A 27531-nucleotide genomic window follows, 5' to 3' on the forward strand; every position below is an offset into this window, starting at 1 on the left:
ATTTTGTTCATTCATCTCTTGATGGACACAGGCTGCTTCAACCTTTTGGCTATTGTGAATAATGTGGCTATAAACGTGTACAAATACCTGTTCAACTGCTATATCATATGCTAATTCTATTTTTAATTGTTTGAGGACCCGCCATACTGTGTTCCATAGTAGCTACACCATTTTACATTTCCACTAGCAGTGCACAAAGGTTCCAATTTTTTCATGCCCTTACTAACTCTTGTTATTTTCCTGTGTGTTTTATAGTAACCATCCTCATGGGTATGAGGTGGTATGTCATTGGGGTTTTGGTTTGCATTTCCCTTGTGATGAGTGATATTGAGGATTTTTTCATGTGCTTGTTGGCCAACTATATCTTTTCTTCGGAAAAATGTCTATTCAGATCCTTTTGCCCATTTTTATTTTTCTTCATTTCTTTACTTATTTATAAAGTTTATTTATTTTGAGAGAGAGAGAGAGAGAATGAATTCCAAGCAGGCTCCATGCTATTATTGAGGGGCCCAACATGGGGCCCGATCTCACAAACCATGAAATTGTGACCTAAGCCAAAATCAAGAGTCAGATGCTCAACCAGCTGAGCCACCCAGGCACCCCTCCTTTTGCCCACTTTTTAACTGGGCTGTTTTGTCTTTGCTGTTGTTAAGTTGCAGAAGTTCTTTACATATGGTAAATATTAGCCCCTTATTAGATACATGGTTTGCAAATATCTTCTCTCATTCTGTAGGTGGCCTTTTCACTCTGTTGATTGTGTCTTTTGATGCACAGAAGTTTTAATGTTTATTGTTGTCCAATTTATCCATTTTTACTGTTGCGCCTATGCTTTTGGTATCCTATCCAAGAAATCATTGCCAAATCCAAATCTCCTCTGTTTTCTTCTAAGAGCTTTATACTTTTAGCTTTTACATTTAAATCCATTTTGTGTTAAAATTTAACTTTTTTTTTTTTTAAGAGAGATAGTGAGTGAGCAAGTGTGGCAGGGGTTGATCCCATGAACCTGGCATCATGACCTGAGCTGAAATCAAAAGTCAGATGTGCAACTGACTGAGCCACCCAGGTGCCCCCATTTTGTGTTAATTTTTATATATGGTATAAGGTAAGGGTCAGACGTCATTTTTTGCATGTCAATGCCTCCCCTCCCCCCTGCATTTTAACTGTTCACATCTTCAGAAATTTTATCACTTACCAAGGCTTTAGTTCTTTTACCCAGGGGTGATCAAATCCATATACCGAGCTTCTATCTCTTTCCTGAACTCTAGTCCTCCATTTTCAAACACTGCTGAATACCTCATGGAAACATTGATGGGGTTGCCTATAAATTCAGTCCAATGAATTAGATCAACCTATTATGTAAGGAAACAGAGTGTATCCCATGTCCACGAGAGTGTGGCTTAATGAGGAAAAGTCATACACCTATATATGCACTGGACATAGTAATCAAATAAACTAGGGCTCAGAAAAATAATATTAGGGTGCATCTTCCAATGTTCCAGGAGAGGCACATGGATTCTTGGGGATGGGAGAAATCTGGTCTCTAGAGTTTTTCTCTTAGATGACAGGCACATTTCATGGGATTTTCCCAGTAAGTAGGTGATACATTTCACTCAAATTTCTATGTTTTCCTTGTTCTGATTCTATGCTTACCAAGAAATCTTCCAATTCACATTGGCTTCCTGAATAGAAAGAGATAAATTAGCTTCCACTCACCTCACTGGAAACAGCTCCGTTATAAAGGAATCCATTGGTATGGATGTAAATTTAGTGATCATGCATTTGTAGTCTGACATTTTTTTTTAAATTTATTTTGAGAGAGAGAGAGAGAGAGAGAGAGAGAGAGAGAGAGAGAGAATGAGCAGGTGAGGGGCAGAGAGAGAGGGATAGAGAAAGAATCCCAAGAAGGCTCCACACTGTCAGTGCAGAGCCTGATGCGGGGCTCAAACCCATGAACAGGGAGATCATGACCTAAAACAAAATCAAGAGTTGGGCACAACTGACTGAGCCACCCAGGCGTCCCAGTTATCTGACACTTTCTGAGTTTACTAAGATAATTCAGCTTCTGGACTGATGCTCAGTTGGTATTTATTGAATGGATGAATGTTAAGGCCAGGCTATACCTTGGAAAAAAGATGCCTTTGAGAAATCCTGGTTCTGCCTGCAGCATGGCATGTAACTAATGTGTACCACATGAAACTGCATAACAAAGACAGAATATTCCTATCCCCTTCAAAATGCATCATCACTCCTGACCTCCTCATTTCTGCTCTACTTCCAATTGCCAAAAGCCTAAATCTCAAAATTTGATTTACACTTAGGACCCAAGTTTACTTATTATTAGATTTTATTTATTTACTGTTAGATTTAGAGCACAGCTGTATCTACAGGGGATCTAAGGAAACTTAAAATAAAAGCATAGGAATGCTAGGGGTGCCTGGGTAGCTCAGTGGGTTAAGTGTCTGACTTTGGCTCAGGTCATCATCTCGCAGTCTGTGTGAGTTTGAGCCCTGTGAGCCCGGTGTCGGGCTCTGTGCTGACAGCTCTTTGGATTCTGTGTCTCCCTCTCTTTCTGCCCCTCCCCTGCTTGTGCTCTGTCTCTCCCTCTCAAAAAATAAACATTAAAAAAAAAAGCACAGGAATGCTAAATTAATATTAGTAACAGCTAACCTTTGTTGAGCTTTTATTTTTTTTTTTATTTATTTTTATTTTTTTTTATTTTAAAAATTTTTTTTTTCAACGTTTTTATTTATTTTTGGGACAGAGAGAGACAGAGCATGAATGGGGGAGGGGCAGAGAGAGAGGGAGACACAGAATTGGAAACAGGCTCCAGGCTCCGAGCCATCAGCCCAGAGCCTGACGCGGGGCTCGAACTCCCGGACCGCGAGATCGTGACCTGGCTGAAGTCGGACGCTTAACCGACTGCGCCACCCAGGCGCCCCTTTGTTGAGCTTTTATAATGTGGCATGCAAGGTACCTTAGCACCTTATCTCACAAGAATCCTGTAAGGTCGGTTCTGTCACTATCTCCATTTTAGAGCTGAGAAAACTGAGGCTCACTAAGGCTCAGAGTGCTTAAACAGCTTGCAAGTTCATTGAGGTTGTTAATAGTGGAGCAGGGATCTGAATCCAGATGGTCTGACTTACTAGAGCATGGACTTAAAATGATCAAGAAGTAATAAGAACAGAAAAAGAAAGTATCAAAAAATGCTGGTCAATGAAAAACTAAAATAGCACACATATAGCTTTGAGGTTTTTAGCAGCAGAGGCAAAAAGGCATATATAATGGGCTTAAGCAGCTCTCACTGTTGAGTTATAGAAAATGTATTTGTACGTGAATAGGCAATTTTTTCTCCCTGGATTTGAGTTTTGAGAGGAGTTTGTTAAGAAGGTCTTGGAGTTAATTCAGTGAATGGCACCATCTAAGGCTATTTAATAAGAAATGCAGAGGTGGTCTACATAGGGCTAACAGTCTTGATTTTACTTTTGGGACAAAGCCCAGGGTCCAACATTAGGAGTGTCAATCTTGTATATAAGCCATAGAGTGAGGATGAGGGGAAGACAGAGGGTCATATGCAGGTTTATGGCCTAGCAGTAACTGCCTCCATCCCCTCCGTTCCTACTGCTGGCACTCTTGAAGTCCATGTCCCTATTGCATTGTCTGCTTTTCTACCTAACCTGGCTTCTTTGCTTGCTTCTGGTCTCTCTCCCTCCTAAACACCCTTTGAGATAGGGAAACTGAAGGACTTCATAAAAATCTGCTTTTTTCTCCTTTTCCTGCTTCTATTCTTGCTAGGACTTGCACCCAACCCCACCTTACACATGCCTCATAGTGCAAATAATGTATGTCTTCTTCATAAGAGACAACATCTAAGGAAGGACCAGGCATGAATGACGGGAGGAAGCCATCCTATGTGTTCCACTGGCACTAGACATCATGACACCAAGACCCTCTGGCTCCACGTAATAACACTTGGGCCCTCCTCTTTGTTCTAACTGGTTCCTGGATGCCTGAGGACATGTACAACAGACCACACTCCTGGATAAAAACCCAGACCCCAAACATAGACCAGACTCTCTCTCCTTTCCTTTCTGAGTCTCCCAGACACTTTGTCTGTAACTGTACTCTTTCTATACTTTCAATAAATTCTGCTTTCATTTCCCACTGGCCCAGGTTTGATTTTTTTTAAAAATAATTTATTGTCAACTTAGCTAACAGTAGTGTATACAGTGTAGTCTTGGCTTCAGGGGTAGATTCTCGTGATTCATCACTTACATACAACACCCAGTGCTCATCCAAACAAGTACCCTCCTCAATGCCCATCACCCATTTTCCCCCCTGTCCCAATTCCCCACCCCCATCAACCTTCAGTTTGTTCTCTATATTTAAAAGTCTCATGGTGGGGCGCCTGGGTGGTGCAGTCGGTTAAGCGTCCGACTTCAGCCAGGTCATGATCTCGCGGTCCGTGAGTTCGAGCCCCGCGTCAAGCTCTGGGCTGATGGCTCAGAGTCTGGAGCCTGTTTCCGATTCTGTGTCTCCCTCTCTCTCTGCCCCTCCCCCGTTCATGCTCTGTCTCTCTCTGTCCCAAAAATAAATAAAAAACGTTGAAAAAAAAAAACTTAAAAAAAAAAGTCTCATGGTTTGCCTCCCTCTCTGTAACTTATTTTTCCTTCCCTTCCCCTATGGTCTTCTGTTAAGTTTCTCAAAATTCCACGTATGAATGAAAACACATGATATCTGTCTTTCTCTGACTGACTTATTTCATTTAGCATAATACCCTCCAGTTCCATCCATGTTGTCACCAATGGCAAGATTTCATTCTTTTTCATTGCCAAGTAGTATTCCATTGTATATATAAACCACATCTTTATCCATTCATCCATGTACATTTGGGTTCTTTCTATACTTTGACTACTGTTGATAGTACTGCTATAAACATTGGGGTACATGTGCCCCTTTGAATCAGCACTCCTGTATCCTTTGGATAAATTCCTTGTAGTGCCATTGCTGGGTCATAGGGTAGTTCTATTTTAAATTTTTAAATTTTTTGAGGAACCTCCACACTGTTTTCCAGAGCGGCTCCACCAGTTTGCATGCGTCCTTGGTCGAAGAGGACAACCTTCCCCGATAGAGGAGGACCGTTCTTCGGTCAAGGGTATACAAGCAGCTGCACTCCCCTGCTAGAACCTCCAAATAAGCCACCCCCCCCCACCCCCCACCAGCACTGCCGAGTCCCTGGACCTGGCCTGTTGGCATCGCCTTCATACTGCTTCCAGTTTAATATTTCCAAGACATTGCCTTTGCAACTTAACCTCTGTGTTTAAAAACATTTTAGTGACTTGCAAGTTGCCTACAGTATGTTAAAAAGAAAACCACAGGCCCAAAATGCATCACTTAGGCCAAGTCAGTAAACCAAGACTCAATACCTACCCTAACTGCAGTTTCAGCCTCCAGGAATTGTAACCTTTAATTAGTCAGCATGGAATTTCCTGGTCAACCACTAGGAAATTTACTGATATACTCCTTCTGCTCCAGTTGGAAGGGGATGGTGGTGGGCAACCTTGCCTAAACAAATTCCTGGCTAACAAATTCATTTTTTTTTTTAATTTTTTTAACGTTTTTATTTATTTTTGAGACAGAGACAGAGCATGAATAGGGGAGGGGCAGAGAGAGAAGGAGACACAGAATCGGAAGCAGGCTCCAGGCTCTGAGCCATCAGCCCAGAGCCTGACGCGGGGCTCGAACTCACGGACCATGAGATCGTGACCTGAGCTGAAGTCGGATGCTTAACCGACTGAGCCACCCAGGCGCCCCCAAATTCATTTTTTTTTTAAAGTCTTCTTTGTCTTTAAAATCCTTTCTTTTGTTTAACTTAGTGGAACTCCCCTATGCTTCCTAGATGGGATGCTATGGATTCAAGAACTGTTTAAAAAAGCCAATTAGATCTCCAAATGTACTTGAATTTTGTTTGTTTTTAACAAGTATGAAGTCTAAGTGTACTATTTTGCTGTTTAAAGTCTTCTACCACCAGACCCGACTTACCTTCCTGTCTTATCTTCTTCTATTTCTCCAATGGTGCTTCTTAAATTAGAGGCTTCATACCAGGAGTGGGGGGTGGGGGAGGTGGAGGAGGGAGGTGGAGCTTTGAAGCGATAGGGCCAAAACCCAGCGAGCATTTCAGACCACAGCCTCTAGGGGTCTGTCATGACCAGGACTCCCAGCGCCAGAAAAAAAGCCCAGCGCTGAGTCTGCCGCGCAAGCGCAGTGGAGCAAAAGGAGACCAACTCCCACCCACCCCTTCGAGTTCAGGGGTGCGCAGGCGCAGTGGTGCGGGGGCGTGGCAACGCAGCACGCTCCTCCCAGAGGCCGACGTTGAGGGAGAGGTGCCGCGATTCCAAATTCCGTAGCGTTATGCTCAGACTCCTCAACTCCTCCCTGGTCTGGACTTCGTGAAGCAGTCCCTCGGGCGAAGACGGTGAGCGTGGTGCCGTGTGAAAAGGCGAAGCGAGAGGAGAGAGGGCAGGCGCTGGTGGAAACGCAAACACGGCGAGCTGTAGTGCAAAGGGGCAGGGCGAGTCGGGAGCGGGAAAGAGTTCTGGAACCGGGGGGCGGGGCCAGTGCATGATTGGCAGGCTAGAAACCAATGGGAGGGGTAAGGGCCTACCAAGGAGGGTGGGACCTGTAGTTGACGCCCCAAGCGCTTTTGGAGTGAGACTAGCTAGCACGCGTCTGGGGGCTTCAGATTAGCCCGGCTGTGCTAAGCGCTTTTCATAAATTGCCTTATGCAGTGGTCACTACAACCACATGTGAATAAGTGCTGTTACCTGAGAAGACTGAGGCTTAGGAATATTCACATAAGCTGCGATCCCAGACCTGGCTACCCGAGCCCAGTTCGCATACTGTTACTGGCTCTGCTCCACTGCCCATCTACAAGGAATCAAGGTGGAGTAGAGTCCAGTCAAGAGGACTGAGATGAATGGAATTGACCAGCTTGTTGGAGGAAGTGTCATGAAAGTGGAAATAAATACAAGTAGAGAGAGAGAGAGAAGGCCCCAGCAAGGTGTCACTGTGGGGGTTGCAGCCCAGGCTGTCTCTCCGGGTCTTGGAGCATTGCCGTTGTGCAACATGCTATGGCTTTGGATTAGCAGCAGGTGCAGGAAAGCTTTTCTTTTGGGGCTGTGTTGTCTCCCAGGTGTGTGAAGTTCAAGTATTTTCGGAGCCTAACAGCACAATAGTACCTGGAACGTACTTGTGTCAGGTTGCTGTAATAAAATACTTTAGGCTGGGGAGCTTAAACAACCGAAATTTATTTTCTCACTGTGGCAGAGTCTGGGAATTCTAAGGTGCTGGCATATTTGGTTCTTGGTGACAGCTCTATTCCTGACTTGCAGATGGCCTCCTTCCTTATCCTCATATGGTGTGGAAAGAGAGCTCCTCCCTCTTTCCTCTTCTTATAAGGCCACCATTCCTAGTAAGGATTAGGACCCCACTCTTAGATTTTGTTTAACCTCAGTTTTCCCCAAAAGCCCTATCTTCAAATACAGTCTATATGGGGGGTTAGGCCTTTAATACATAAATTTTGGGGGGACACAATTTAGTCTATAGCAATAGTTTATACACAGGTAAATAATGAGTGATAACTGGGTACCAGAGAAAATGAACTCTCAGAATTAATATGTCCCTGAGGGCTTTCATGTATCTTACGTCCTTTATAAGTGTATGGCATGTGCCTTGGCACTGGTGGGGATTTCTAGGGAGAACTCATGTGTGGGGTCGTGGTTGTCCTCCACAAAACCAATCTGAAGAGGTCAGAAAGAGTTACACCAAATAACCTTAATAGCGCTTAGTGAATCCATTATTCAAGGATTTATGCAAACCCTTCTTTAACTTGTGATTTGGCTTGTGCTGCTTTGGGAATAATGAGATCCATAATTACCACCCACAGGGAAGTGAAATAATAATTGCTTTTCTTCTGTATTGTTTCATGTTGTCATTCTGAAGTTTAGTAACCAAGTCTTTCTTTTCAGTCTGCTTGCCCTGGTGGGAGGAAGAGGGAGGAAATATAAAGCCCAAGGGCTTGGAGATCTGGCAGATGGGGGCTCACATCTTGAGTTCAAGCACTTGCTGAGTGACTGGGCAAGTCTCAATCTTTCTGAGTCTCAGCGTTTTCATCTATAAAATAGAGCTAATAAAAATATCACACAGGGTTGCTGTGAGGTTATGTGAAAACAGTTTGAAATTATTAACGGGCCCTTGGACTAGATATTTTAGTCATGGGGACTATTCTACCCACACCTCTGAAGAACAGAAACCTCTACCTACAGCCACCATGTCAAGCTGGCTATTCATTCATTTCATCAAGATTTATTTGAATACCTAATAGGTGCCAAAGTACCTATTCTGGTGCTAGGGGCAGGGAAGAACAAGACAGACAAGTTTCCTCCTTTTATGCTGTGTATATTCTGGTAGGGGAGGATTGTAAATAAAATAAGTTCAGCTAGTGCTAAGAGCTGTGAAGAAATTAAATACAGGGTAATAAGACAAAAGAGTCACTTAAAGTAGGGTGGTGTGTGTTTGGATGGGAGTGTTATTTGACCCACATGGGGTGGCCAAATAGGGAGGGAGTCATTTTTTTTTTTTTTAATTTTTTTTTTCAACGTTTATTTATTTTTGGGACAGAGAGAGACAGAGCATGAATGGGAGAGGGGCAGAGAGAGAGGGAGACACAGAATCAGAAACAGGCTCCAGGCTCTGAGCCATCAGCCCAGAGCCCGACGCGGGGCTCGAACTCACGGACCTCGAGATCGTGACCTGGCTGAAGTCGGACGCTTAACCGACTGCGCCACCCAGGCGCCCCGAGGGAGTCATTTTTAAGGAGGTAAGGGGAGTCCTAAATGTCCATTGTTTCCCACGCAGGGGTGGAAGGGAGTGGTGGACAGTAAGCACGAGGCCCAAGCTGATTATATTAGGCAGGGTAACTCATCAGTCTATAGGCTGACCAGTGAGTGATCTATTTTAAATGGAGAGGCAGTGCTGACTAGATTTTTCTCTTGGGATTTAGAACTAAGAAACATGGAAAGATTTTTCCCTTGGCATTGAGAGTTGGAGCTGAAAGGTAGAGGGTGCGAAGAGGCCCTGTGCAAGCTGAGGTTTTGGGTAAGCAGAAGCTATGAGTAAGCAGAGGAGGTCAATGAGTGGCTCCATGTGGCATGTGACTGAGTGGGAGAAGGACAATCCATGGGTGTTTACTTGCTGGTGAAGTTCTTGGAGCCCTCTTAGAATCCAGACTACTTTGTAGTTGTGGTCTGCAAGAAATCACACTCTGCTAGTGCCTTAGGTTCTAGGTTTTGGCACGTTGTCTCAATTTTTAATTTCTCAATATGTATATTTTCAGTAGATCTCCCTTTTACTTATGCTAGTTATCTTTTGCCAGACGAATCTTACTAAAAGAGCCATATGGATCTTGGTTTGGATCCCTGGTTTTCCTCTTATTAGCTGTGCCTTTGAAAACTAATTTCTGTAAGCATTAGTATCCAGCAACTGTATCTTTAGAGTGTGGTACAGGTTAACTGAGATAATAGTAGTAAAAAGGCCTGTGAACTCATCAATATTTGTTAGATACCTTCCTCTTTTATTCTGATCTGAATGGTTTTTTGATTACATGCCTCCCTCTCAGTATTGACTTGTCCTAGTTTTTAAAAGTCACCCCCTTTTTTTAAGTTTATTTACTTCTTTTGAGAGAGAGAGCATGCATAAGTGGGGGAGGGGCAGGGAGAGAGAGGAGACAGAGAATCCCAAGCAGGCTCCACACCATCAGTGCAGAGCCCCGTGTGGGGTTCTGTCTCACAAACCGTGAGATCATGACCTGAGCTGAAACCAAGTCAGACGCTTAACTGACTGAGCCACTCAGGTGCCCGCAAAGTCACCCTCCTTGTAGTTCTTTCACCTCTGTAGTCCTTTTAGGTGTCCTTAAACTGGAAGAACATCATGGCAACTACCCTTCTTTCATAAATGTATGGACACTGTCATTAGTCTTATTGAGGCCAGTTACATAGCAAGTGGATTTCAGATTGATAATTATTTGTATTTAGAAGAGATGGGCCTGTCCAATAGCTTGGAGCAGTGACTTCCAAAAAGAGAGTGGGAACCAGGATGGAAGAGTCAGTCCTCCAAATGGTAATGAAGGAAGAAAGGGTATGGAGAAGCTATCTCAGAGAAATTTGGTTCAGAAGAGGAGGGAAAAAGGAGCCGCAGAGTTCTTAGACCTTGGCCTGGCAAGGAACAAGAAATGCTGTGGTCTCAGTATTGGAAGCTCTGGCAACCAGGTCTTAGTCCCTGTGAAGAGAGCTTCTCCCAGCCTGCAACCAGACAGAAAACTCTTTATTTCTTAAAGCTGGAGAAGTTTTAGGAGGAGGCTCTGGTTTATACTGGAAGTGCAGGCTAGGACGAACTAAGAAGCACATTAAAGATACCTGTGAAATATGTATGTATACGTGAACCTGTGCCTCAGAAAGAACGTACCAGTAATTCTCTGCCTGTGCGTCATGATCTTCCAGATCTTCCCAGCCTTCCCAGCAGGCTTCAGTGAGGCAGCTGTGCCAGGCAAAGGCTGCACTGTGGAGATGTGAGAGAACTGTCCTGCAGAGGTAGCCAGGAGCGACATCCTTGACATCAGAGGCACAGGTCTCTGAGAGGAAGTCTGTGCACTTTTCCTGGAGGCGTTAGAAGGGTGTCTAAAAAGCGAAATAATCCCAGGTAAAATGGCAGGGTGGTTTCTGTTCAGGGGCTTTAATAGGCTGCTTTTTGTGTAACCATTTCTGATAAATGTCACCAAGTGTATTACATGATTTGGGTATGGCTTCGTGACGATACCTGGAATGGAGAGAACGTGGTCTCTGCTTGCAAAACAGTGTATAACCTAAGGAGAAATTCCATAACTTACTAGTTATGGACTAGTAACTGCTCTTAGGAACTGTTGTAGCTTTCAAGCCAGTACTTCCAGGTTTATTTTTCCCCTCTAGGACCATGGCTAATAAAACCCAGGAAGATGGTGGCATCCATTTCCCTTTTCCCTTCACACCCTATTCCATCCAGAAAGACTTCATGGCTGAGCTCTATCGGGTGTTGGACGCTGGCAAGATTGGAATATTTGAGAGTCCAACTGGCACTGTAAGTATGCATCATCAGGGGCTAAGAAGTGTCCTGAGAGACCCCTGATTCCGACACTGCAGAGGCCACCTAGCATGCTTGTTAGTCTAGGCAGAGATTTTCATGGTTTGACGTCAGGCAAAGTAGTTCTCTCAGTTTATCTTTCTGAGTAATAGTCACTTCCTGTATTAAAATGTTAAACAGAAGGGCACCTGGGTGGCTCAGTCAGTTGAGCCTCTGACTCTTGATTTTAGCTCAGGTCTTGGTCTCAGGGTCATGGGTTTGGCTGAGCCGTGTTGGGCTCCGTGCTGGGCGTGAAGCCTACTTAAAAAATAAATAAATAAACACAGCCCCAGAATCTGAGAACAATTAGGCTAAAGAATTTGAATGCCAGTAGAAACCAAGACCTGTAGCACTAAAACTTTCCAGATTGTTCTGGGTACACAACTGCTTTGATGTTGAGAAACAAATTAGTTTGGCTTTTTCACAGATTAAACCTATCGGTTTAGTCTTTAGGAACGAGGTTACTAAGTGCTGAGGGTTCCCATCAAAGGGCCCTGAGTTTTTCCTTCTGGGACTGGAATGAGAGAGGGATTTATCAGAGGGTGGCCTTGAGGAGGATTAGGGCTATGGCAAGCAGTCCCAGCCTCTTGCCTCCCGCTCAGAAAGTACCGTGTGATGGTGAGATGCCTGCGTTGATGTGAAGGTCCCCCAGTGAGGCCGCGACCTCCTGGAGGCCGTCCTCCATGTCTCTGTCATCCGGTGGAGCTCGGCATGTTCGACCCACAGGAGGTTCTTAACCCAGTGCAGCAGTCCACTACCAGTCCACTGAGGTGTTCTTAGTATCAGCAGAGGCTTCCTGGTAAATAGATTTGGGTGTTTCGAGTCCTTATTTGACCATTCTGCAACAGTTGGTGGTGGTGAACATATCCCTCTCCTTTGTGTGAAGTGATCCCAAAACATGAATCAAAAATAATGCATGTCATTTAAAAAGTTAAATGTATTAAACTTGGTTCTTTGGGCAGGTACTTATAATTCTTTTAACTATTTACTAAGAAATATACTTGCATAACACATTTGAAATTGTAAGCTTCGTGCTATTTCTTGATTTATGGATTTTAATCATTGTACCTTCCTCTTGTGAGAGCTAAGATGCAGCTTTCTTACCATTTCTTTTCCTTCCCTCGCCCCATCCTCCTGTTGTAGTTAGATGGAAAGTGTTAGCCTCTCCTAAGCCGGTATGCTCTGATTATGGGTTTTCGTCTCGAATAATTTTTATTTTTCCAGTATGCCTTTTAAAGTATGTCTAGCTAATATGCCTACACCACTTTCTCTCACACCATCCAGTGGCCTCCGTAGGATATTCCATACATAAAATTACTGCTTAGTCTGGCTCCTCAGCTGCCATAACAAAATACCACAGATTGGGTGGCTCAGATGACAGAAACTTATTTTTCACAGTTCAGGAGGCTGGGAAGTGCAAGATCAAGGTTTAGGTAGCCTCTAGCTTCTGGTGGAGACTCTTCCTGGCTTGTGAGGGCCTCCTTCTTGTTGTGTCCTCACGTGGTAGAGAGATCTTTGGTGTCTCTCCCCTTTTATAAGTAGACCAGTTCTATGGGATCAGGGCTCTGTCCTTAGGACCTCCTTGAAGGCCTTTTCTCCAATACAGTCACATGGGGGATTAGGGCTTCAACATGAATTTGGGGGCAATATAATTCAGTCTATAGTAATTACCAATTCCATTTTACCCTGCAGACTTCCTTCTTGAAATTCTCCCATTTGTTCTTACGATCTGCTTCACAGCTATTGTACTAAGATTTCCCATCTCTCCTTAAAAAATAAAAAAAAAAAGCAACATTATGAAGTATAATTGACATACAATAAAATACACCCCTTGTAAGTCCACAAGTTCAGTGAGTGTTGACAGATGGAAACCCCCATATAACCACTGCCACAATGAAAATGCCAAACATTTCCACCAGCCCAGAAAGTTTGTTGTACCCCTGGCTGCTGTTCCTCCCCTCGCACCCTGCCCCAGCCTCAGGTAGTCAGTGATCATTTACCATCTCTGTAGATGAGTTTTAACTTTCTAAAATTTCTTGAAAATGGCATCATATCATAAGTACTCTTTTGTGACCAGCTTCTTATGCTTAGCCAGCGTAATATTTTGGGGATTCATCCATGTTGTTGTGCATATTCTTAAGTTTTTTCTGTGTTTGAGTCTCTTGTTTCCTGGATTCATTATCTTCTTTGTTTTGGTAGAGAACATTCCTGAAGGGTTGTATGGGAGGTAAGATTTTGAGACTTGCTGCAAGGGTATTAATCTGCCTTTCTCTTGATTGATACTGATAGTTTGGTTGGGTATATAATTCTAGCTGCAGAACACTTTTCCCTCACAACTACTCCCTTTCCTCTCTAGTTTCCATTGTGGCTACTAAGAAGTCCCGTGTAACCTGCACCCCAGTTCTTGGTGGTGACCTGACCCACCTCATCCTCCAAAGTTTTCAGGATCTCCTCTATCTTTTGTATTCTGAAATCTCATGTTGATGGGTCGGATGTATGTGTTCAGTTCCTTGTGTTGGCCACTTGGTGGGCTCTTTCCACCTGGAGGCTTCTATCTTTCCATTCTGAGACATTTTCTCACATCTGATAATCTTCCTGGTACTCCCATTCTTTGAGTTTTGGACTTGCTGGTTAATTCTGTAATTATGTTTTCTTCTAATTGCCCATCTCTTTGGGCATCCTGGTTGGGTTTTGTTTTGTTTTCTTTTTGGTTTAAATTCTACTTAAGATTTCTTTGACTTTGCTGTCCAGTCTTTCTATTCAGTTTATTTTTATTATCCTAGCCTTAATATTCAAGAACTTTTCTTATTCTTTGATTTTTAAAAATAGCATCCTGTTTTTGTTTCATGGAAATAATATCTTTGTGAGGATATCAATTATAGCAGTATTTTGAATTTTTGTCCCCCCCTGTATCATCTTGTCATGCAGCCTCCTCCCTCCCCCAGTTTTGGTTCTGTGTTTTGTTGAAAGGCTTTCCTCAACTGTCTGGTGATCTTTGGCTGTCTTCTATTGGTGGTCAAGAAAAAGCTACCACAGGGCTGACGGACAGGCCTGTGGTGCAAGCTGGCTGTGGACCACTGAACTGGCCTCTCTGTTGGGGCCTCCAGTGATCAGTGTCTGTGTGATTTCTCTTGAGCCATCCAGTTTTTCCAGAGAAGGCTCCTCTAAACTCTTGCCTTCTAGTTCTAGGCTGATGGTTAGTATTCTCGAGGGTGTCCTGGGGAAGTGGCTTCAGGTGCATGGTTTTTTGCTTAGTGTCCTGGTTTGATTTCAACTCCCTTCTCCACCCTTCACTTGACCTGCTGTCTCCGGGGCCCTCCTGGCTTAGCTCCTCCAGAGGGTGCACATCCTATCTTTTGCAGAGAAGATCTCTGCAGGCACTTAGGCTTACAGTCCTTTACTCTGTCACGTCCAGTTCTCTGCTTTTCATCTCTCCTAAAACTTGTTACCCTCCCTTCTTCCACTTTCTTTCTGTGGGGTTTAAGCCTCTTCTTCCTTTGGTGTAAATGTAGTGTGTTTCAGAAAAGAACACAGAAGAGCATGTATTTATTCTGCCCTGTTTAATCTGAAGGCTTCAGGTCCCCATCTCAGCCCTCTGCCCATTCCGTACATCCTCTTCCTCTTCTCAGCCCTTTGTTGTTGATGTTTCTGATTCCAGGTCCTCATATCTTTGTTGTGTCTTCAGCTACCATCACATTCTGACCCTGTCTGCATCTCACCTCTGGTAAGCTCTTTCTCCTGTCACCATGTTGTTACATGCCAGGCCTCACCTGCTGGGCCTCTGCCCTGGGTGGCCACCTCCCCACTTGGGTCCTCATGATGCCTACTAAACTTGGACATGTCACCTTTTTAGCCTTTCATGACTCCACCACGTTGTGCTGACCTTCTGACCTTGTGCCCCCTGTGCCTTGTGTAACATTGCAATTTTGGGCACTCTAAAACCTGGAGTCCATGCTTCGCAGAGAACTGTGATGCGCTGCAGGTCCTGTGTTAAGTTTGTGCCTGTGGAGATTTTTAGGGAGCTGCTTCCCAGCATCAAGCCCAGCACTTGCTACAATGTGGGTGTTTAGAATGAATGAATTTACTTATCTTGGCATGTATTTTATGACTGTGATATCTTGGATGGTACCCCAGGAAATAACATTGTTCAGAGCTAGGTATATTGTGGGTACTTTATTAGATTTATTTCATAACTGAGGCAAGCATTTGGTCATACATCCTTTTAACATTTTCCGATTAATACTTTTGCTGTCTTATTAGAAGGTATAGAATTGCAGGACCTTAGTTCTCCTTTCTCTTTGTGTTAGAGTGTATTCACAATTGTTTCTGGAGGATAACTTTGACCTTCCCCTTAGGAACTTCCTCAGCTCACTTTGAAGTGGAGAGTGCTGGCTCTCTAACCAGGTGTCTGCCCCTGGGCCATTGTTACAGGGGGATGTCTCACCTGCTGCTAGCCAGGTGATGGCTAAAGGCAGTAGCTCCCCATTTTACTGGCAGTACAGAATGGCTGCTCTCCAGGTTCTGCTGGGGAGTGCTGTCTGGAAGTCTCTGCCACTCAGTATTTCTCAAAAGCTGAGAGAAATGGTATATATGGGGCTTTTCCATAGATATGTTAGAAGTGCCATTCTATCATAGGGCCTTTCAAAAATTGATGAAATAGGTTCTTAATCTAGGACAGTAATAATTGTATTATTACTTAATAATAGCAAAAAAAAAAAAAAACAAACAAACTCCAGCTGCTTACTTATGTACCACGTATTGTTCTAATCCTAGTGTAGGTATTAACCTTTTTCTTTCAAAAAATTTTTGTTTCATGTTTATTTATCTTTGAGATGTTATGTTTCATGTTATTTATCTTTGAGAGAGGGAGAGACAGAGTGCAATCAGGGGAGGGGCAGAAAGAGGGAGACACAGAATCTGAAGCAGCCTTCAGGCTCTGAGGTGTCAGCGCAGAGCCCAGTGCGGGGCTTAACCTGTGAGATCATGACCTGAGCTGGAGTCGGATGCTTAAGCCACTGAGCCACCCAGGTGCCCCTGTAGGTATTAACCTTTATGGGTAGGAACTTAATGCTTGCAGCAGTTCTCTGAGGAAGGTACTATTACTATCCCCCTCCCCACCTTTTTTTTTTTTTTCTCCAACTTCCCATGTTTGTACGTGTGGAGCAAAGAAGCCTAGGAAGGTTAGCCTCAGGTCACAGCTGGTGAGTGGAGGAGCCAGTGTTTGGCCAGCAGCCTAGACTCTGGAGCCTTAGCCACTGTGCTCTGCTCTTTCCCCATCTCTGAACACCTGTGCATTTTACCTATAGTTCGTTTAAGCCCAAATTAGGTTCAGAACCCCTCTGGGTACTCTGGGACCCCCTAGTTTAAGCAGGCTCGGAGAGCTGACTGCCTGCCTGGAGCGTGTAGGTTCCTGTAGAGACTCGTCTGAACTGAACTGCCCTTTGGACACCAGAAGAAGCAGCCTTAAGAAACCCATGTCAGTGGCCTCCCAGAAGGACTGTGTTAGTGCTCCCCCTGCCGTAACAGTTTCACAGGCTGGGGGTTTCAGTAATAGAAACTTCCTCTTCACAGTTCTGGAGGCCAGAAATGCAGAATCACAGTGTGGGCAGGGGTGGGTCTCTCTGAGGGTGAGAAAGAAGAGACTGTTCTGGCCTGCCCCCCTGTGTTTTATCACATCGCTTTCCCTCTGGGCATGCCTTGGTGTCCCAATTTCCCCTTTCTGTAAGGACACCAGTCTTACTGGATCAGGGCCCTGATCTTAACTAAATACATCTGGAGTGACCCTATTTCCAAATAAGGTCACATTCTGAGACACTCAGGGTTAGGACTTAACACAAGAGTTTGGGCGGAGGGTCCCAATTCAACCCACAGGGAAAATTCTGGTCTTTAAGTAAAGAATTGTGTTCTCCAGAGCAATTCGTTTGCTTTTAAAGTGTTTTGAAGACCAGGACTCATGGGGCTGTATTAAAGTGGAGAGCCCAAGGTGGCTCCCCCTTAGTGAGGATATAGGATTTCAAGCTATATATTATTTGGCCTAAATTCTTTTTGGGGGCTATTTATCTAAATCTTCACCTTTTTTTTTTTTTTTTTTTTAAATTTTTTAATGTTTATTTTTGAGAGAGAGAGACAGAGCGAGAGTACAAGTGGGGGAGGGGCAGAGAGAAAGGGAGAATCCCAAGCAGGCTCCGAGCTGTCAGCACAGAGCCCCATGTGGGGCTTGAACTCACGAACCGTGAGATCATGACCCAAGCTGAAGTCTGACGCTTAACCTACTGAGCCACTCAGGTGCTCCAAATTCTTCACCTTTTAATTTTGTTAACTTGCGGTATTTATATGTAACCTGATAAGCCACAAATTATTTTAGGAACAATGAGCTGTATAATTAAACCATGAATTTCATTTTCATTTCTTCCTTTTTCATATTTTCCTTGGCTATCCTTTTGCTAATTCCTTTCCTGCCCTTTCCCAGCTCAGTCTTAAACTACCTTCTAGTAATTAAAGGTAGACCTTCCCTGAAGGCTTTATTAAAATGGGAAACATCATCTGGAAAGCTTTAATTTTTGTTCTCTTTTCCTGAAGACCTTTTTCTTCCTGTAGGGAAAATCTTTAAGTCTGATTTGTGGGGCCCTTTCCTGGCTCCGTGACTTTGAACAGAAGAAACATCAAGAAGAAGCACGTCTCCTTGAAACTGGAACTGTCCCCTTAAGTGATGAGAAGGATCAGCCCCCATTTCTTTCATCCTCCTGCAAAGAGACCCCAGACACCCTGAGGCCTGCCGGAGAGCCTGACTGGGTGACTCAGTTTGTGCAGAAGAAAGAAGAAAGGGACCTGGTGGACCGGCTGAAGGTGAGCCCTAGGGTGACGGGAGGTGAGAATGATCCAGGAAACAGTGTTTGGGTGGTAATTTGGGGTTGATGAGTGTGTCCTTCTCCTTTGCAGTGCCTTCTTGAGCCAGTGGTACTGTGCCCTTGCTGTCTTTTTAAAGTTTATTTATTTTTGAGAGAGGGAGAGTGGGAGAGGGGCAGAGAGAGAAGGAGGAGGAGAGAATCCCAAGCAGGCTCTGCGCTGTCAGCACGGAGCCCGACACGAGGCTTGAACTCTTGAACCATGAGATCATGATCTGAGCTGAAACCAAGAGTTGGACACTCAACTGACTGAGCCACCCAGGCATCCCGCTTTCTGTCTTTTTAAAGCTGATGTCAGTGGGCCTTCTCTAGACCAGGGATTGGCAGTTCCATTCATTACCCACCTGGAAAAAGAACCTCACTGTTGCCATTGGCAACATGGTTCAGTGGCTGCAAACTCCATTAAGGGAATGAATTTGATTGAGAGTCTGTGGCTTCGGGAGGGAGTGTGTAGACCTGCAGTGAGCAATAGGGCTGGGACCCAGTGAGGGTCAGGGATGCTGCTGCACCCTTGAGAGTTGCCCATGGAAGGGAGAACCGCCCTGTGTGAAGAGGCACGAGGCCGAGCCCCAACTCTTTAAGGAGGGCCTGGTTTGGGCCTCCTGCGGGAGTTTCCTGTGTGGCTCCTTTACCCTGTAGGAGGAGCAGGTCAGGCGGAAGAAGCGAGAAGAGCGCCTGCAGCAGATCCGTCACAATGCACAGCTCAAGTATGCAGCCAAGCGCATGGTGAGTGTCCTCTCGGAGTGGCAGGGATGGTGTACAGGCACGGTCCCACTGCGTGGGGCCTCACGGAGTTTCTCCTTTGGGTGAGTGGTCAGGACCTCAGTATTCTTGCCCTGACCCCCCCCTCATCACCCGGAAGCTGGCAGCTTGAGCTGAGGTATTGATGCCTGGAGTGTAGATACCAGTAGGACAGCGAGGCCTGTCGAAATGGCATGTGTGTTGTCCTTGGTGGTAGCCACTTCGAGGCTGACTCCGTCAAGGGGGCAGGGGCACCCGTACTGAGATTCCTCTGTCCCACTTGTAATGCTCTTACACAGAGACGGGAAGAAGAAGAAATGGAGCGTCTCCTCCACCTCAGCAGAGAAATGCTAGCAGAAGGAACAGGGACCGAGCCCCTAGAGCAGCTGGTATGTGGGGACGAGGAGCTGGTCCTCGCCGAGTACGAGAGCGATGAGGAGAAGGGAGCAGCTCGTGGGTAAGATGGTGCTTCTCCTTTACCCACCTCCCCTGCGCTGGTCTGCATGGGGGCTCCCAGGGAGGCAGCTCCTGTGCCTAGAGAGAGGCAGCCTGCTGTGTCCCTCATGAGACATCTGAAGGGATGGAATGCCATCCCTTAAGTTCCTCATAAATGGGGGCTGTGCCTTAGGCTACAGGGCTAGGAAGGGGAGGAGCAGGGACCTGCACCCAGCACCCAGGCCACTTTTGATCATGTGCTCTTAGCTCCTAGACTACACCTTGTGAGGTTTATGATATAAATCATCAATGTATCCTTAGCCCAACTTGTTCTTTTCGCCTTCTGGCTTCTGAGTTTCTGATGTGTGAGTCCTAAGCTGCTGGGTGGAGTAGAAACACTGAAGGTGACAGTGAGGATGTTCTGAGGCCACATTGCCCTAGTGGGAGCCTCCTTTTTCATTCATGCTTTAGTTGCACAAATGACCTTTGAGGGTCTGCTCTAGGTATGGCGTGGCTCCAGATGCCACAGACAACAGACATGACCCCTGCCCTCCGGAGCTTGCATGTAGTTGATGGCAGGGGGGTGGGGAATGTACACCAGAACTGTGAAATGAGCACATTTGCCCAGGAGGAGAATAAAACTGGTGAAAGGGGTAGCGTGTGGGGTCGCACCTCCAGGTGAAGCTAGGAGAGCCCTCCAAGGGGGTGACAAAGCATGAGAAAGAGCCATGGGGAGACCTGGGAGAAGAGAGGTCTAGTCAGTAGCCTGAAGGTACCCTGGTCTGGAAACGGGAACAGGTTTGGTAAGTTCAAGGGGCACAGAGAAGGCCCAGGGGCTGAGCAAGAGCGAATGAGGGAGAGAGGGGAAGAAGAGGCAGCTGTGTGTTTGGGCCTCATGGGTCCACTGAGGGTTTGGGTGTTCTCAGTGCAGTGGGGCTGTGGGGTTTCAAACAAGGGAGTAACAGGATTGTATTTGGGCATTAGGGCATTAAAGTCATTTTGATATCAGTTCTTTCCCCAAGTCACAAGTACCCCTAGAGGTCATCCCTCTTAGGCTCCCAACTTGGAAGCATTGTTTTCTGCTCCTCTAAAGGTGACTCCAGTGTTCTACATTCTCATTGACACTGGTCACCATGTCTGTGTAGAGTGTAACTCCAAGGCCTGAAACCTTTGGTTGACTCTTTTGTGATGGAGAAAATCTTCAGTCTGTCTGCAGTGCACCTTCTAACTTCACCATTGGGTGCTCAGCGTCCCAGCTGCCCTGACTTTTCTTTCTTTTCCCCCTCAGCTTTATTGAGATATAATTGGGTTATAACATTGTGTAAGTTTAAGATATATACCACCATGATGATCTGATATCTGATACATGTATGCATTGCAAAACAATCACTATGATAAGGGTAGTTAACAAATCCATCATCTCACATACTTAACATTTCTTTAAAGATGTGCTCTCCTAGCAGCTGTCAGGTATACAATACAGTGTAGTTAATGACAGTCATCATGCTGTGACCCTAGAACGTATTATCTTATAATGGTACCTTTATCTTTTGACTACTTTCACGTCCCTCTTCAGCCCCTAGCAATCTACTCTGTTTCTAGGAGTTTGGTTTTTTTAGATTCCACTTAGGATGTGTCACAGAATTGTCCTTCTCTGTCTGACTTACATCACTTAGCAGAATGCCCTCAAGGTCCATATATATTGTCACAAATGGCAAGACTTCTTTCTTTTTTATGGCTGAATATTTCCGTGTGTGTGTGTGTGTGTGTGTGTGTGTGTGTGTGAGAGAGAGAGAGAGAGAGAGAGAGAGAGAGAGAGAGAGACATTTTCATTATTCATTCATCTGTCAGTGGATACTTCGGTTGTTTTCATCAGTGCTGCATTGAACATGAGGATGCAGAGATCTCCACGAGATAGTGATTTCATTTCCTCTAGATATATACCCAGAAATGGGATTGCTGGGTCATATGCTACTTAATATTTCTAATTTTTTGAGGAATGTCCGTGCTGTTTTCTAGAGTGGCTGCACCAATTTATATTGCCACCCACAGTGCGCAAGGGTTCCCTTTTGTCCACATCCTTGCAAACATTTCTTTCTCTTTCTTCCTTTCCTTTCCTTTCCTTTCCTTTCCTTTCCTTTCCTTTCCGTTCCGTTCCGTTCTGTTCCGTTCCGTTCCGTTCCTTGTCTTTCAGAGTACAAGCAGGAGAGAAGGGCAGAGGGAGAGAAAATCCCAAGCAGGCTCCATTCTCAGTGCAGCGCCTGACCTGGGGCTTGATCCTTATGACCCTGGGATCGTGACCCAAGCTGAAATCGAGAGTTGGATGCTGAATGGGCTGAGCCACCCAAGCACCTCATCTTTTTATCTTTTTGGCGGTAGCCATGCTAACAGGTGTGAGGTGAAATCTCATTGCGGTTTTGATTTGCATTTCCTTGGGGATCAGTGATGTTGAGCATCTTTTCGTGTACCTGTTGGCTATTTGTATGTCTTTGGAAAAATGTATATTCAGTTCCTCTGCCCATTTAAAAATTTTTTTTCTGTTTATTTTTGAGAAAGAGACAGGGTGTGAGTGGAGGAGGGGCAGAGAGAAAGGGAGACACAGAATCTGAAGCAGGCTCCAGGCTCTGAGCTGTCAGCACAGAGCCTGATGCTGGGCTTGAACTCACAAACCATGAGATCGTGACCTGAGCCAAAGTTGGACGCTTAACCAACTGAGCCACCCAGGCGCCCCACCTCTGCCCATTTTTTAATTGGATTACTTGTTTTTTGCTGTTGAGTTCTATGAGTCCCTTATATATTTTGGATATAAGCCCCTTATCATCAGATAGGTGGTTTGCAAATATTTTCTCCCATTTCTTGGTTGCCTTTTCATTTTGTTGATTGTTTCTTTTGCTGTGCAGAAGCTTTTTAGTTTGACATAGTCCCACCTGTTTATTTTTGCTTTTGTTGCTTATACTTTTCATGTCCTATCTAAGAAATTATTGAGAAGAACAATGTCATGAAACTTTTTCCTGTGTTTTCTTCTAGGAGTTTTATGATTTTAGGTCTTACGTTTAAGTTTTTAATCCATTTTGACTTAGTTTTTGTGAGTGGTGTAGGAGAGGGGTTCCATTTCGTTCTTTTGCCTGTGACTATTCAGTTTGCCCAGCACCATGTTGAAGAGGCCATCTTTTCCTCATTGAGTATTCTTGGCTCCCTTGTCCAATAGTACTTTACTATATATACCTGGGTTTATTTTTGGGCTCTGTTCTGTTCCACGGGTCTTATGTGTCTGTTTTTATGCCAGTACCAAAGTGTTTTGATTACCATGCTGTTTGAAATAAGGAATTGTGATTCCTCCAGCTTTATTCTTTCTCAAGATTGCTTTGGCTGTTTGGGGTCTTTTGTGGTTTCTAATGATTTTTAGGATTCTTTTTCAATATCTGTAAAAAATGCCATTGGAATCTTGATAAGGAATTGCATTAAATCTATAGATAGCTTTGAGTAGTATGGACATTTTAGCAATGTTAATTCTTGTGACCCATGAACATGGGACATTTTGTCATCTGTGTCATCTCCAGTTTCTTCATCAAAGTCTTGTAGTTTTGAGTATATGTCTTTCACCTCCTTGGTTAAATTTATTCCTGAGTATTTTATTGTTTTTTTTTTTTTAAGTTATTTACTTTGAGAGAGACAGAGAACAGGTGAGTGGGGGAGGGGCAGAGAGGGGGAGAGAAGAGAGTCCCAAGCAGGCCCCTTGCTGTCAGAACACAGCCTGATGCAGGGCTCAGAATCACAGACCGTGAGATCAGATCATGTCCTGACTGAAATCAAGAGTTGTACGCTTAACCAACTGAGCCACCCAGGCACCCCAATATTTTATTGTTTTTTTTAAAATGTTTTTTAAAATCTATTTTGAAAGAAAGAGTGTGAGTGGGGGAGGGGGAGGGAGAGGGAGAGGGAGAGAGAGAATCCCAAGGATGCTCCGAGCTGTCAGCTCAGAGCCCAATGCGGGGCTCAAACTCACAAACTGTGAGACATGACCTGGGCTGAAATCAAGAGTCAGACACTCAACTGACTTAGCCACCCAGGTGCCCCAGTATTTTATTGTTTTTGATGCCTTTATAAATTAGACTTTTATTTCTTTTTCAGATAGTTTATTATTAGTGTACAGAAATGTACCTGATTTTTGTGTGTTGGTCATGTGCCCTGCAGCTTCACTGAATTTATTAGTCCTAGCAGTTTTTTGGTGCTATCTTCAGGGTTTTTGTAAATAAAATCATGTCGTTTACTTCTTCCTTTCCAATTTGGATGCTTTTTATTTCTTTTTCTTGTCTGATTGGTCTGGCTATGACTTCCAGTATTATGTTGAATAGGAGTGGTGAGAGTGGGCAACTTTGTCTTTTTCCTTGTCTTGGTGCAAAAGCTTTCACTCTTTTACTGTTCAGATGTTAGCTGTGGGCTTGTAATAGATGGCCTTTATTATGTTGAGGTACATTCATTTGTACCTAATTGATTGAGAGTTTTTATCATGAACAGGCGTTGGATTTTGTCATGTTTTTTTCTGTGTTGAGATGATTATGTGACTTTTATATATCATTCTATTTATTGATGTATCCCATTTACTGATTTGCATATGATGAGCCATCATATTTTAGGGATAAATCCCACTTGATCATGGAGTATGATCCTTTTAATATGCCATTTAGTTCAGTTTGTTAGTGTTTTGTTGAGAATTTTTGCATCTGTATTCATCAGGGAAATATGCTAGCCTGTAGTTTCCTGTGTTTGTAGTGTTCTTACCTGGCTTTGGTATCAGGGTAATGGTGGTCTCATAAAATGAGTTTGGGAGTGTTCCCTCCTCTTCAGTATTTTGGAAGAGGTTGAGAAGGGTTGGCATTATTTCTTTAAATATTTGGTAGAATTTGCCTGTGAAATCATCTAGTCCTGGGCTTTTCCTTTGGTGCTCAGAGGCCTGCCCCGAAGCACAGATTTCGGGATCTGGATTAGAACCAAAACTTTTGACCCTGCCCAGGGCTGAGATGTCCAGACCTCTTTATGCATCCTATCTCGAAGAGATAAGGGCAGAGAGGCTCTGTAAACCCTTTGCCACCTGCCTCCAAGACTGCTTGCCCACTCCTGTACTTCTCCTCAAGAGGCCCCTGGGAACAAGAGAAAGAACTTGAGTGGAGTTTGTGAATATTAGAGAAAGTGCTACTTAGGGTCTGGGCCTGAGCCAGTAATCCTGCAGATTTCTACAGCTTCCAGTGCCCTGGCATTTCAAGAGACATGAGCCTCTCTGAGAATACAACTCATTCTGAATATAAAATTTTTGCTCTTCATTTCTTCACATGTCCAGCTTCTTACTAGATTCGGTTGAGTTTGCTTACTGTGTGATTTAAATCAAGGCCTTTCAGACAAAGCTGACTGAACAATTATTGATTTATTTATTGACTGGGAAGGCAACCCTATAACTCCTCTTCTAATCCCCCAAAGCAATTAGCATTTCTGCTTTTTTTTTTTAAATAAAATTTGCCAGGTGAGTAAGAAGAATCCCAGTGATGGCCCTGTAGGTAGAGTGTGTCTGTGAAAGATTTTGTGTTTTCTGAGGAACCTAGACTAATAATGTTGACCAAACATTCAGCCTTGTAATGCAGGATTTACCTCCCCACCAATCTGCCAGTACACATGGGCTCTTCATTCATTGCTGGGAATGGTAGACTGAGGTGCTGGCGAGAGAAGAGATTTATCTGGTTCTGAGTGACAGCATCTTTTATTCAGTCAGTCAGCAGTCAGTTGTGACTTCCCTCAGGAAATGTGCGTGGAATTCCTGCTGTGTGCCAAGGCCTTGGTGGGACCCCTGGCATTCACAGAAGCTAGATACTCCCAGGTCCTGCCCGTGGACGTGACAGCCTGGAGGGGGAAACAGACCAAGAATAAGTTATTTTGAATGAGGTGCAGGGGGGCCATGGCAGTGTGTCAGAGGCCAGCCAAGCCTACGGGGGAGGTTGGAGAAGGCTGAACAGAGGAGACAATGTTTATATGGGGATCTCAAGGTTGACAGTTGGCTAGGTCAAAGAGGAGGTGAAGGGAGAGAGCATTCCAGGCAAAGAGAACAGCATGTCCAAGGCTCTGAGGTGGCAAAGAGCAAAGTTCTGTGGGGAACTGAGAGAATTCCAGTTTTCTGGAGGGTGGACAGTGAGGACAGAGTAGCCTTTGATGAGGGACAAGTCAGACACTGAACCTAGGCTTCGGGCATACTGTGCCCCTTTCTCATTTCCCTCCTGAGCGGCAGTGGGAGGATGGGGTTGGTGTTAGCCTGGGGGTGTCTCTCTGACTGAGCGAATGAGCACCTGCTCATTGGTGGAACCTGGTTGTTGGAATGGTCTGTCTCCCTTTGGCTGAGGGCTCCAACCCCAGCAATGCTGGCCTCCATGCGGGGAACAGCTTACTTGTTTAGCTAGTTCCCATACATGGCACATGCTTGGTACAGTGCATCTCAGTTGACCTGAGTCCCCAGGGAAGACTGTTCCGTGTTATTTTTCTCTCTCAGAGTGGACGAGGAGGAGGAGGACCTGGAGGAAGAACACGTAACTAAGGTAAGACATCGTGTCCTGGGTATTCTGGGATTGGTCCCCAGTCCAGGGCTGTATCCCCCTAGCTGCTTCTCACTCTCCTGGGGTTCCCCAGACCCAGACCTTGGTGTCGGTGCTTACTTGGCCAGATGGGCTAGGCACCCAGAGGAGAGGCCTCTCCTGGCAGTGAAGCCTGGGCTTGTGTGCCCCAGGGCATCCAGGAGCTGCCGTTCTGGGCCATGGACCAGTGGTATCTCTCTGGGGAAAGGGGGGGTGGCAGGCCAGAGCAAGAGCACCCTGCCCTTTGGCTCCCTCTTCTCTGGTTTGTATTTTCATTGGCATGGAGTTCTGTGAGGTACATATGATTCTGACACCTCTCATGTTTAAAATCATTTGGTTTCATTTGTGTAAGACTCTTGTTTTCTCCGTTAAAAGTAGATATTTTGCCTCTATTTTTCTCTTCTTTTGTCACTGTTCTCCATCTCAGAGGAGCACAGAGAGAGTTTAGCTCAGTGCCCCCCTGCCTTACTGCCCGCCTGTCTTCCAAGCCCTTTGGGAGGTGTGTGTGGACAGCCCACCCCCCAACACACTCCCCAGAATCTACTCTTTCCCATTTGGGAACCACAGCTCAGGGAGGCGGCCTGTCCTGAGATGAACAAGCCCTGTAAAGTGGCTGGATTAGCGGCTGAGCAGGACTGATAGGAGGCGCTCCATGTCGTGGGTGTTCTCGTGACCTTCTGGAGCTGAGGGGATGGTGGGGACTGCCCCGGCCCTGTGTTAACTGAGATCTGCTGTGGGACAGAATCCCCTTGCTTTAGGTTTGTGTATTTGTGGCCACTCTCCCCAGTCCCTCAGCCTATTAGACCATGTATTCCTTGATGTGCAGACAATATTTGGAGAAATTGTGGTCTCCTCTTTGAAATACCCTGCTTTTTCTCGGAGCAGATTTACTACTGCAGTCGGACGCACTCCCAGCTGGCCCAGTTTGTGCACGAAGTGCAGAGAAGCCCCTTTGGCAAGGACACCCGGCTTGTCTCCCTCGGCTCTCGGCAGGTAAACAGAGGCAGTGGGTCTTGGCTCGGGTGCCAACCTGCTCCCTTCCCTGGGCCTTCGTCTTCTTCCAGACATAGAAGAATTGTGGGTCCGAGGCAGGCCGAGCGGTGGGAGGATCGGCCTCTTCCGGTCCTTGGGGGGCTAGGCAGGCTCTGGACGGTTGCTGTGTATCACGTAGCCGGGACCATTGTGTTGACTTTTTCTTTATCCTCTGTCTTCTAGAATCTTTGTATAAATGAAGATGTGAAAAACCTGGGTTCTGCGCAGCTTATCAATGACCGCTGCATGGAGATGCAGAGAAGTAAACACGGTAGCCGCCAGCACCCTGGAGCTGTGCAGCAAAGAGCTCTGGGACTGTCGTGTAGCCTCAGGCAGTACTGGGAAGGGGTCGGGAGTGGGGCAGAAGTGGACAAGGATGTGGGAAATAGTGTCTTAAATGGCAGTGACGGCAGAGCAGACGGCCGGGTCCTTCCTAAAGACCATCTCCTTGGGAAAAGGCGTTTTGCTTTTTGGGTCAGTGTCTAGTTCAGAACCCTGGCTCTGAGATGATTTTACTGGCTTTTTCTAGCGAACACCAAGTAAAATACCAGAATGGTGTGCTGAGTACCGAGCAGTACTGGGAAGGGTTTATCGGA

At 45.1% G+C, this 27531-nt stretch overlaps 1 protein-coding gene across 4 annotated transcripts in view; it reads left to right on the forward strand.

Annotated features, from left to right (window-relative positions):
* The first annotated feature begins 6332 nt into the window (after positions 1-6332).
* DDX11 (DEAD/H-box helicase 11) overlaps positions 6333-27531 on the forward strand; it is a 39685-nt gene continuing 18486 nt past the window's right edge. For all 4 annotated transcript variants that reach the window (XR_005786784.1, XM_040462771.1, XM_040462772.1 and 1 more), the window contains exons 1-9: positions 6333-6472; positions 10554-10752; positions 11019-11166; positions 17806-18054; positions 18753-18839; positions 19154-19311; positions 25822-25867; positions 26789-26896; positions 27119-27206. Coding sequence is in view for 3 of the 4 variants with exons in the window: in XM_040462771.1 (XP_040318705.1) it covers positions 11023-11166; positions 17806-18054; positions 18753-18839; positions 19154-19311; positions 25822-25867; positions 26789-26896; positions 27119-27206 (880 nt within the window). In the remaining variant the exon portion in view is untranslated. The remainder of the gene's footprint in view (positions 6473-10553; positions 10753-11018; positions 11167-17805; positions 18055-18752; positions 18840-19153; positions 19312-25821; positions 25868-26788; positions 26897-27118; positions 27207-27531) is intronic.

This window comes from Herpailurus yagouaroundi, unplaced genomic scaffold, assembly GCF_014898765.1.
Source record: "Herpailurus yagouaroundi ecotype Mexico unplaced genomic scaffold, PumYag 355, whole genome shotgun sequence".
In the NCBI taxonomy this organism is placed as follows: Eukaryota; Metazoa; Chordata; class Mammalia; order Carnivora; family Felidae; genus Herpailurus; species Herpailurus yagouaroundi.